General features: G+C 42.1%; 1 protein-coding gene across 1 annotated transcript in view; it reads right to left on the reverse strand.

The window, feature by feature from the left end:
• Positions 1-11,240: 11,240 nt before the first annotated feature.
• The window catches only part of chl1b (cell adhesion molecule L1-like b), a 67,512-nt gene continuing 66,781 nt past the window's right edge, over positions 11,241-11,971 (reverse strand). The window contains exon 27 of the mRNA XM_079748462.1: positions 11,241-11,466. Within this exon, the coding sequence (XP_079604588.1) occupies positions 11,262-11,466 (205 nt within the window). The 3' untranslated portion in view covers positions 11,241-11,261. The remainder of the gene's footprint in view (positions 11,467-11,971) is intronic.

Consider the following 11,971-nt stretch of genomic DNA (forward strand, 5'->3'; position numbering starts at 1 on the left):
CTACACTTTGTAACTCAAATGTAATATTACTTTTCTCCTTGAGCCTCCCGAAATGTCTTTACACTTTGTTGCTCAAACTTAATATTACCCTCCTCCTTGAGCCTCCCGAAATGTCTTGCAATATTGATATCCCCCCTCCCCCCTGCGGACTTTAGTTGTTTTATTTTTCTTATGTTTTTTGTGTATGCTATTTGTGACTGTAGGCTACTGCTGCCTATCTTGGCCAGGACACTGGAAGAGATGTTTAATCTCAATAATGATTATTATTTTCAACAAACCAATAGAAGTTGCCATGCATTTTAAAATGTCAATGCACTTTTCAGCCCTGATAACAGTAAAAGCTATTTATAATTTATTTGCATGGATAGTATACTAAACTGTCCATTGAACAATTACCCCTGTTACCCATGAATTGACAAATTTTATAATGTTATCAAATGCTCACACACTAGCTGCTTTCAGACACACGTGTAGGTCCTGATATTCTCCTGATGGGCCATATGTGTGAACAACATATCCTGACATTTTTACCCGGAAAATCTCCTGAATAATACTACTCCTGATGTACTATTTTCTCTGTAGGAAATTAAATTACCTTATATGTGAATGAGGAGTAGAAAGCCGGTATTTCTCACACCACTTCAGTGGGCCTGTTGATGACGCTTCTGCATGGCATTGAGTGGCCCCCTAAATGATAATCAGCCTGTTGCCTTTTTTTCGCTGAGTGGTTAAAAAATATTTAAATGTTGTCATTGCTTTTAAAAGTGATTTGAAAAGATTGGTCTTATCATAACCCTAAAAGTACACATCATACAATAAATTACGATAAATTAGTTCATTTACATTTACATTTACATTTAGGGCATTTAGCAGACGCTTTTATCCAAAGCGAGTTACAATAAGTGCAATTTGTTACAATAAGTACATTTGTCATAAGAAGTGAAACAATATATCGCTGTCGGTACAGTAAAGACGTTCATAGAACCAAGTGCAAGTATTACAATCGCTAGGCTAACCCATTCCCCGTGTAAAGCAGTGATAGCAGCTACTGTAGATGCTACACAATTAAGTACCTTGAATAAGTGCAATGTACAAGTGCCAGGACGTACAACATTCAATGGTGGCTGTGCATTGGTTTCTATGCAGAGTCGAGATGAACTCTGAACAGGTGAGTTTTGAGTCTTTTGCGAAAGCTGGTGAGCGACTCTGCGGTCCTGACATCGGTAGGGAGCTCGTTCCACCACTGAGGTCCCAAAACAGAGAAAAGTTGTGACTTTGCTGATCGACCTTTGCTTGCTCTTAGCGATGGCGGTACCAGACGTCCAGCTGAGGTAGTTGAGCGGAGGGATTGAGCTGGGGTGTGTGGCTTTACTAATGCTTGGAGGTAGGCTGGGGCAGTTCCATCGACTGCCTTGTATGCCAGTACCATCATCTTGAATCTGATGCGAGCTATTACAGGGAGCCAGTGGAGGTCTCGGAAGAGGGGGGTTACATGTGAGAACTTTGGTAGGTTGAACACGAGGCGCGCTGCCGCATTCTGGATGCGCTGCAAGGGTTCAATCGCAGAGGCAGGGAGTCCAGCCAGGAGCGAGTTGCAGTAGTCGAGGCGGGAGATGACCAGTGATTGGACTAGAAGCTGAGCTGCTTCCCTTGTGAGGAAGGGCCGGATCCTGCGGATGTTGTAAAGTGCAAATCTGCAGGATTGGGCCACCGCAGTGATGTTTGCGGTGCAGCATAACTGATTGTCCAACACTACACCAAGGTTTTTGGCAGTTGGAGAAGGAGATACAGTGATGTAGTTCACAGCTGCACATGTATAGAAAAAGGTTTTTTTATTAAACAGTCTGAATATTTAATATTATAGGGAACATTATAGTTCTTTCACTCCCTGATGTCTCAGTTAAACACAGAAATCAACTCCATTTGTCCAAGTGTTGGACAAATGGAGTTGATTTCATTAGTGTGTTTTTGGACAAATGCGCTGTCTTTCTCCGGTAACCCAGTCGTTTGCGACACCTTTCTTCTTCGTCGTTTCTTATATTTGTCTCTAACTCATGCTCCAATCTTTCATCAATCGATGCTTCAGATTTAATGGATGCAACGGAATATATTATGCATCATTTCAGCAACATTTAAGCTGATTGCGATGAGTTCTGTCTGTTCTGCCTCCATTTTGTCTACGGTCAAACAAACTACAGTGACAGCGGCCACACTTATCCCACCTCTTGCGAACTCAGTCCCTAAGTTCGCAAGAGGCGAACTTAGGGTCTAAGTTAAGAACTTAAGAGGCGCACATCGATGTCTAAACGACATCGATGTCCTCATATAAAGCATTAAGTGTGAATCACCCTCAGGGTAGAATCTTCTGATATACAAATGCGGCAAAAATGTGTGAAAACGGCTTATAGGTAGAAAATTATTACGTATAACGTAAGGAGGAAATTATTATGCTTGCTTCATTATGTATTAGGTGAACCAAAATGTTATACGTTGTAACATTATAGGCAAAATGTTATTATATTATTCGCTCAGAAATATGTGAAATATATGCGGAAATTCTAGTTATATTAACCTATGGGCAGCAGCTTGGGCTGCCTCATAGTGAGGGAGTAGCAAGCCATTTGGCAGTCATAGAGCAGAGTGGTGTATGGTTTGACCATGTCCTTGATGTCTGATGGGCCGAAGCCATTCCAAGCATTTTAGGCAAGTACAAGGAAGTTGATTCGGAGCAGCCGCCGGTAGCCAGTCCATTGGGCAGAGGAGTGGTGTAGTGTGGGTATGCATGCATGCAATGCCTGCTGCATTCTGATTGAGCGGCCGAGTTCGAATGGCACATGCCTTCAGACCATCCGGTAGTCTAGACGTGAGAGGATGAAGGGCCTGGACCAAAACCTGTGTGATCTTCTGGGTGAGGAACAGACGTGTCCTCCTGATGTTTTACAGCATGAATCTGCAGGAGTGGCTGAATGCAGCGATGTTGGCAGCCAAGGACAGCGTGAGGCCCCACAGAGTTGTCAATAGAGAGTGAGATGAAGAGCGCTGGAACCAGAGGGACTGATGGATGAAGATATAGAGAGGGAGAAAGAGAGAGTACGAGAGCGATGATAGGCAGATATAAAAAGAGGGGAAGAGAGAGAGGGTTAGAAAGATAGAGGAGGTAGAGGGGGCTGGGTGAAACCAGGGGGAATGGGGCCAGCAAGAGTCTTGGGTAGGTGGGACAGGCCAGCGAGTCATTAGTCATGATCTGAAGTCGGTACAGGGGCCTCTCCCCTCCTGGTGTGGAACAGGGCTCGGGCTGCACGTTACATATTATGCTGAAGTTGATGTTGCTGCACTACAGTATGCACACTGATTTATAGGAGAGGATTCTGCATTTGTCTCTCAAAAGCAGATATTCAGTCTAGAAAAAAGTGCAACGATGTATACAATTTTAGATCCATTGCATCTTTGTTGTAGATTTGCTGTGGTCCTACTGCAATGCTTTAAATCCGGGAAAAAATATTATGCACAGGAATCTTTAATAGAGATGAGCTCAGTAATCAATGGTTGCAGTGGCATGAGGAAAATAATGCAGAGATCCTAGCGCACTAAGGCTTACAAACACGCAAACATATTCAACACATATACTATTGTCCACGTTAACTTTATGACAAAGCACAACAGACATATAACACAACCAAGTTAATGTATGTGAAAACAGGTAGCATTTGAATTGGGGAGTCATAGGGGATTTATTAATGTGAGGTGCACTTTGAGTAATTAAGAAATATTGTTCACTTCCATCAACAATGCTCCAATAAATACAAAATGGCTTCTAACATCACATCTTTATTGAACCACACATTGGGGCAGCTGTTCGATTAGCCTCTAGCATTTCAGATATAAAGTTCATATGTAAACAGATGAGAAGTCATAGCGCCTTGATGCAATTTAAAACTAATTTAAAACTTTTGACCTTTTTCATAATTATCTGCTAATCTAGTAATTACAGCAAATAAGTGTTAATGTTTCGTTCAGGCATGGGTCACCATTAGGTGTAATAGGCACTTGTTCATTAGCTTAAGAAAAAAATTTGTGATTACCCTGTAAGTACATGCAACAGACAAAAAATGTGATCTCGACAGGGCCTTGGGTAAGTGTGATGGTGATGGTGGGGGTGGTGAGCATGTGGGTGGGAATAGCGGAGCGGTGGCGCTTGCTGTCCTGGCTGAAGCAGGAGCACATGGCCAGGGATGAGTGGAGAGGGGAGGTCAAACAGAAAGCCACATGGCTCTGAACTCCTGAGGCAGACACCTCACATTCTGACCCAACAGCTCTGGCTGGCTTCCAGACACATCCACGACCAGGCTGAGAGGAGAACCAAGGATGCCCAAATGCCCATATGCCCACGCACACGCATACACACACAATGTTGCATGTTTTCACACACACACACACACACACACACACACACACACACACACACACACACACACACACACACACACACACACACACACACACACACACACACACACACACAAACAAACACACACACAGACTTTCCTGCTTCTCTCTCTCTCCCTCTCTCTCTCTCTCTCTCTCTCTCTTGCTCTTTCTCTCTCTCTCTCTCTCTCTCTCTCTCTCTCTCTCTCACGCACACAAAGTAGATCTATACTCAAACATGCACTACTTCCAAACACCCCCCCTCCCCTACACACACACACAAACACACACACACACACACAAACACACACACACACACACACACACACACACACATAAATTAATACACAGACACACACACGCAGTCTACCTTTACTCCACCGTATGGTCCTCTATGGCGGACCCTCCCAAATCACTGGTCGCTAAACCCTGGCTCAACATCTGTGTCTCTTTCAGATCTGTCAGCCAACACTGTGTGCTGAACACAGCTTGGCCACAACACACACGTGCATTGAATCAGCGCCAAACACACCTCCACACAACCTCCCTAGCCCATACACACAAACACACATGGACAAATACACTTACAGAAATACATTCACATAAATGACCGTATACGCACACACACACAATCACACACACACGCGCACACACACACACACACACACACACATGCACACACACACACACACACACGCACAAAGCACACACACAGCCTCCCATGCATACATATACACAAATACCGCCCTATCCCTCCTCCCCACACAAAATAGTTTGTCTAAACACACACAATCCCTTATCTAGAAGAGGGATTGTGTGTGTATACAAAATCACACAGACACAATCCCCCAATCCACATTGACACAAACCCCCTTTCACAAGCACATGCAGACAAACCCAATACATAAACACACACAAGCACACTTACATAAATGCACACATTCATACACAAAAAACTCACTTTAACAAACAAACACAAACCCAACACATGTTTATGCCCACACACACATCACACAAACACACTTTCACAAACATTCTCACAAGAACCCAACACACACATTCACACAGACACACTTTCACAGACACACGCACACAACCTACACAAAAAAAGTACATCCCCCCCCCCCCCCCCCCCCCAAGCACCCCGGCTGTGTGTGCAATGTAAGATGCTGGGTGTTGCGCTCCCCAACAGATAATGACCACCCTGAGAGAGATCAGAGAGCTGCTGGAGAGCACTCAGCGGGCCCCTCATCCCTGGTGGGGGGGGCCGGGGCCCACACAGTTGACATTGCAGTGTCATCATCGTTATCCGGGTGAAAGAAAAGTTGTTGTCGGTCGAAGGGGTGATGGGGAGTCACTTGAAGATCGACTCTCAAGTATAATCATAACGCTGGTTTACATGCTGAGGAAGGACAGCCTCGGAGTGGGTTATAGAGGACATTAGAAACCCTTAAAGGGATAAACACTTTTGCATTACGGTTATGTATTGCTTCTGTATGCAATACTAAACGGCTTCCTCTATCCTTGCCCGAGGACGAATATTTATTTTTCTTCACGGCGCACGTTTACATTAGGACAATGTCACACAATGACATACGGGTACATACTGTCATAGTTCAGTAGCTCCAGCTGGTTAATCGTAAGGTAATAAAAGGTAAAGCTAACAGGATGTTACTCAACCGAATGGTGCAAATAAATTAGTTTTTCATAGAGCGCATTGTCATCCATTAAAAGTTTCCCTGGCTAATTTCAGAAGAAATTAAATTCCTGAGAGGCCAGACAAACTATTTGCCGGCTCACTCGGCAAACATAGCGGCACTCACATAAACCATTCTTATTATTTTCTTACTCATAACCAATGTACTCGCTAGTCTATACAAAGCACAACAAAATAATCTCAGTAGATAAATGCTAAATAGAATACCAAGGCTGAATAAAAATAAAAATATATCTTTGCCCGTTCCTCTACTTAAGTTAACACCCCTCCCCCCTTTTCAAGAAGTTGCTACTCGCAGGGAAAATGTGTTGATGAATGAAGCTCTCATACAAAGTGAGCTGCTGACAGCTCAGGAGACCTAGGGACCAATTCATTTGCAGCGCAAGTGCGCTACGTTGAGATCAGTCCTCCCTCAGATGTCCCAGAAGCTTGTAAGCTTTGAAATAGTCGCAGGCTCCGGGAAGAAGAAAAAAATTGTTGCAGCGCTCTTCAAATGAATCACTCTTTTAGCGCGAGAAGCACTCCTGTGACGCCAACTGCCGCAGAGATACAGCGGAGAGAGAAAGGGTGTTTCACTACTCAAAGGATTCCCATTTCATCGAATATCCAGTTTATTTTCTATTCCGATTTTTATCTTCTTCTTGGTGCAAATGTGCAATAAGCGGCTTTAAAATGCCGCTTGTCTGTGATGTAGATATATTGTGATGGCAACGTGTGTGTTAGGCCTGTAATGTAAGGGGAAGTCAAGGCGAACAAAGGACAGGCCTAATGACGCCAATGTGTGTGTTAAGAGGTTGTTCAGGACACGATTGTCATTAAAATCTAGTGTTATAAAGGGAATAGCGCCGATTAGACATTAATTATTAAAATAAATGTTCCCTTTGAGATGTTATACTATGGGGGGGGAAGCATTCATCTAAAATAGAAGTTGATCTCAACTGTTATTTTCCTCCAATAATGCCAGGAAGCCAGAGCTTCTGGCCAGTGCGTGGCTATTGATTAGAGCTCTGTATTATGTATGATCCTCTCTGTGATTTAGATGAAACACTGGTCGAGTGCTTTGTTTTAAAAAGAGAACTGAAAACATGCGTGAGAATCCACCTTTTGCTCAGGGCCACTGACCTGCACCCTACCCTCCCTTTATACCCATAATATATTGCAAATGCTCCATAGACACACTTTGCTCCACTCCCTGCTGGGACTTCATTAGATGTACTGGGGGTACAATGCATCACTTTGCCCACTGCTTTTTGAAAATGCAAGATAAGGATTATGTAATGCGGTTTAAGGTCAGCTTGATGTATTACAAGGGTAAACGTAAACTAACCACTGGGATTTTTAAACACACACTCGGTAGGAGACCTGACTCACAGCCTTCGGCCATGTTTTTTCCTCACCTCAGTATAAAGGGTTCAATATATAATTTATACAATTAAGCCTTTCTCAGCTTTAATCTTGCTACCATGAACAATTGGTTATGAATTAGTTCCCCGTTTGAAGAGAGAAGAAAATCCCAGTATTAACCCTAGGGAGACGTTCAAAATGAAGTTAAATTCAGTGGTTTATGGTGGATTATGAAATATCACAGGCTATGCAGTATACCTTTGGTGGTTAGGTCTAAAACATGTTTTAGTTTTCATTCAAGGAATGCTGGCTCCCCCTGAATGTATAGTGTAATAATGACAAAAAGCCAATGCCTCACAGTGTTAGCCACCACAGCAGCTTGTATTTCATATTCAGAGCTATTTGTTTTGCTAATCCATATGTTTACTAATCCATGTGTTTCAGTCTTTCTACGAAGGCCAAGCGGTTCACCAGGCCTTAAGCTTTAATTGCATCCTGACTCGTATTTAGTTAGAATTTCTGTCTTTCTGTTGTTTAAAAAAATCTATATATATATATATATATATATATATATATATATAAAATTCAGTACTCATTTTTGTTGGGCACCAGGTTCCTTGATGCGTGATGTGGACTCAAATTATCATGTTTGAATTAGCATGTTCAAATGAGCATCAGGTGGCTACATTAGAAACAGGGAGAGGAAGAAACATATTTTGCATCCGTTTCAGTTCATTAGGACAAAAAAGATGGTGGTAGTGGTTGATCTGATCACTGCTGGCTTCAGTGCTCAGTTAGATTGCGCTAAACACATTTAGAAGCAGGGCGAAATGACTCTTGCCCCCGGCACAAATCTAAAAAGGGTTGGTCTGAAGTAGCCTAATCACCCATAGGTGTGGTTTGGGCGTAACGTGCAATAAACCAATGAGAGTGCCAGCTCCAATCCCCTTTAAGAACCATGAGCGCATTTGAATCTGACGAGTTGATATTTTGACAGCGCGTCTGCAGTCTCCGATGAGACAGATCAGATGCACATGAATTTCAAACTTCAAATGGTTCAGTTTATGGCCAAATAATATGGCCTAATTCATACATGGAATAGGGTTTTCTTCCACAACTTCAGAAATGCTGAGTCCTCAAATAAATTTCAGCAAAGAAAACTTAACACACATACGATATGCGGTAACTGTGTTCTATTTAATGATATATGCAATACATTATAAACATTGTTTCTTATCAGTATTGTATGCATATCGTTATCGACTTGTGTTCCTAATATCCATGTGTCCCCCCGTTAATATACATTGCCATGGACTGTTTTATGCGTTACGTGGTTAGTTTGCTATGTTTAAACAGATGGACGCACACACGCGCGCCCGCATTCATTAAGTCTTTTACGCATACACACACGCGCGCCCGCATTCATTCATTCTTTTTAACACTCACTTGCGGTAAAACAATGTTTTCTCACGATCAAATACTCATCAATCCTAAAAGTTATGGACATGTACACGATGTCTGTGTCAAGAAAATAGCAACGACACATACGCCAGTGAGGGAGTCAATTGCGCCAGATGCAAGATAGGGCCCGCAATGTCAAGACTAAATTGCTGGATTTCTTTCTTACATATATTTATTTCATTATTCTCATTTCATTGCTCACTTTATTTGAATTGTCATTATTTTACCTAACCATTATTCCAGTCTTTCTTTTTGTGTAAAACTTTTGTAGTTCGGCAAGAAAGACTGCAATAGTTGTGTAGTTCTAATATTTCTGTGTGTCCGCAATTTTTAGATCTTCTCTCGTTTTTTCAGAATAGTTTTATAATCCCATTGCTTGGTGTTAATGTGGTTCACACAAAGGAGTGTTACAAGGCACCCTTCAAAATAAATCATGGCAAACTAGGTTTATTTTAATGAATGATGACTTGAAGAGCTTCATCTGTTGCTAACCATTAAAGGTCAATATCAAAATCCCTCTGTCTGAAGCAACAAGACAGATAAGATGAGGCGAGGAGTCACTTTGGGCTCATTTTTATGTAAATGTGCACTCACGTGTGTGAAAAACAGACACGTGTCCCAGTTTTAGAATTTAGCTTAGTCGAGTCTGTGTACCTTCATTCAAACCTATATTGGCGATACATAGACATAGTCATATCAGTATCGCAGAGTTACAAAAGTAAAGCAATTTTAATGACATAAAAAAAACACCAAATCAACATTATTAACATGCAAAACAAGCTGTATTTTTTGACAGAGGTCGAAGTTCAGCGGGAGCTTCTGTTAGCTCTGTTCCTGCTGAACCCAACAGCCGTTTGTGATATTAAGAACAAGTAAGGCTTTTTTTGAAATAGTGTAATATTGATGAAGCTTTACTGTAACAAGCAAGGTTGTGAAAGATCATTTTACAAGCCACCAGAAGAAGAAAGGAACAGTAATATGACTACCAAAGAGTCCATTATCTATTACAGTAACTATAAAAAAAATAAAAAGACTGTAATGAGATTCTAGGTTACGTTCAAATATATATATATATATATGTATATATATATATATATATATATATATATATATATATTGTTGTAATACTGTAACCTAGGTTTTTGGGGTGCACAAAAAGAGAAACAAGTGTATGTGCACATTTGATACTATTGAATAATTATAATAATACAAATATTTGTAAGTGCTGTGTGATACGCCGCTGCGTAAGGCGGTGAAGGATTTGTACTATTACTAACTTTTGTTGAGAGACACTTGTAGTAATGAACAGTTGTGGTCTTCCATCGTTACAATCCCATAGAATAGATTTTAAAAAGATCCGGTCCAAATCTGCGTCATTAGAATTTCACTCACAATAATAAAACAAAACTAGATAAAAAAAGAAAATGTTACAATTGTACTGATGAGGATTTGTGATATACGCTTTAGCATTTCTGATAACATACTCAAGAAGACAAGAGGACAACACCACAAATAATATTCCCTTCCAATTGATGACTCATAGATTTGATCCAATGCCCTTGATGTTATGTCAAGTAAAACAATAAAGCAGAAAGAAAGAAAATAAGTTAATAATTAACCTCTGTACACATATTACATCATATTTAATGGACGGATTTCAATATATAAAATGCAAATAGGATCTGCTTCAATTGAAAACTATTATTGGCTTGATATCCCAACCCTGTATTGTTTGTGTGCTACGGTACACGCGACAGAGAGACAAAAGCGTTTACCTTATTTTTTCTTCATTTTCATTGTCATTCTCCTAACATACGTACAAACTTGACCATGGAATTACATTTACAAAAAAAAGCAAAAAACAGAAAGAAAACAAAAACACAATAACTGTATGGTCATAATAATAACCAAAAACAAAGCACTCCACACAGACACTACAATGTAAAGTATACAGAATATATATATACAGTATTTAGTAAGGGCCATTCTCTTATAAATTGATCAGGCGGCAGTGGTGGGTGGGTGATAGGGCGCTTATGACGTGGCCTTATAAAACCAGGACGGCAGTGCAGTCGGCAGTTACACATTCCAGATCACATTTCAGACCAATTTGTGCTCAGATAATGTCTTCCTTCCACCCCCCTCACGATTTCCTCATCCTGTCGAAGAGGTTCGAGGAGGAGGAGGAGGAGGAGGAGGAGGGTGGTGGTGCCTTGAAGTCTGGTGTTGTATCTCCTCCATCCCTCCCTCCCTCCCTCCCTCCCTCCCTCCCCTCCCTCCCTTTCATCCCTCCTCCAATTGTGTCATGGCTTCCTCACGCCGGGGCCTGGGCGGGCCCTTTGATCTCCGTGGATACCCTCTTGTCCTTGTGTCCGGCGTACTCGCCGATGAAGGAGCCGTCCTCGTTGAACTGGACCTCCTGGTCGCCGTAGTCCACCAGGCTGTCTCCGCTCTCCCCGCCCGCCATCTGGCCGCTCAGCGAGTGCTGGCTGCCCTTCAGTGGCTTCTCGTCGTTGTCACTGTGTCACGTGCACACACACACACACACACACACACACACACACACACACACACACACACACACACACACACACACGGGCACACATGGGCACACACGCATGCACAGACGCCCCAATAAACGCACACACGTAAAGATGTATAAAGGAACCCACACAAACAAACAGAGGAGAGAGGGAATGGAGATTAGAAATAACCTTGTTTCATTCATGGCTTCAATCTCTGTCTGCATTGGCCGTCACAGGGTGTGTGCTGGGGAGTGTGTGTGAGTGTGAGTGGTGTGTCTATGTGTGTGTGTGTGTGTGTGTGTGTGTGTGTGTGTGTGTGTGCGCATGTGTGTGAGGCTACAGGCTGGAACTGCTGAAGTCTCCGTACCGCAGTAATTGGCATTAGCATTCACCTCTTGCTGACCGGTGTAGAATAATCACACAAACGCACTGGGCTAGACATTTGTAATTTGTTAACACCCTTTGTTCCTCGATTAGGGCTGACAAAGGGAAGGAGGGG

The sequence above is a fragment of the Pollachius pollachius genome (genome assembly GCF_949987615.1).
Source record: "Pollachius pollachius genome assembly, chromosome: 12".
NCBI lineage: Eukaryota > Metazoa > Chordata > Actinopteri > Gadiformes > Gadidae > Pollachius > Pollachius pollachius.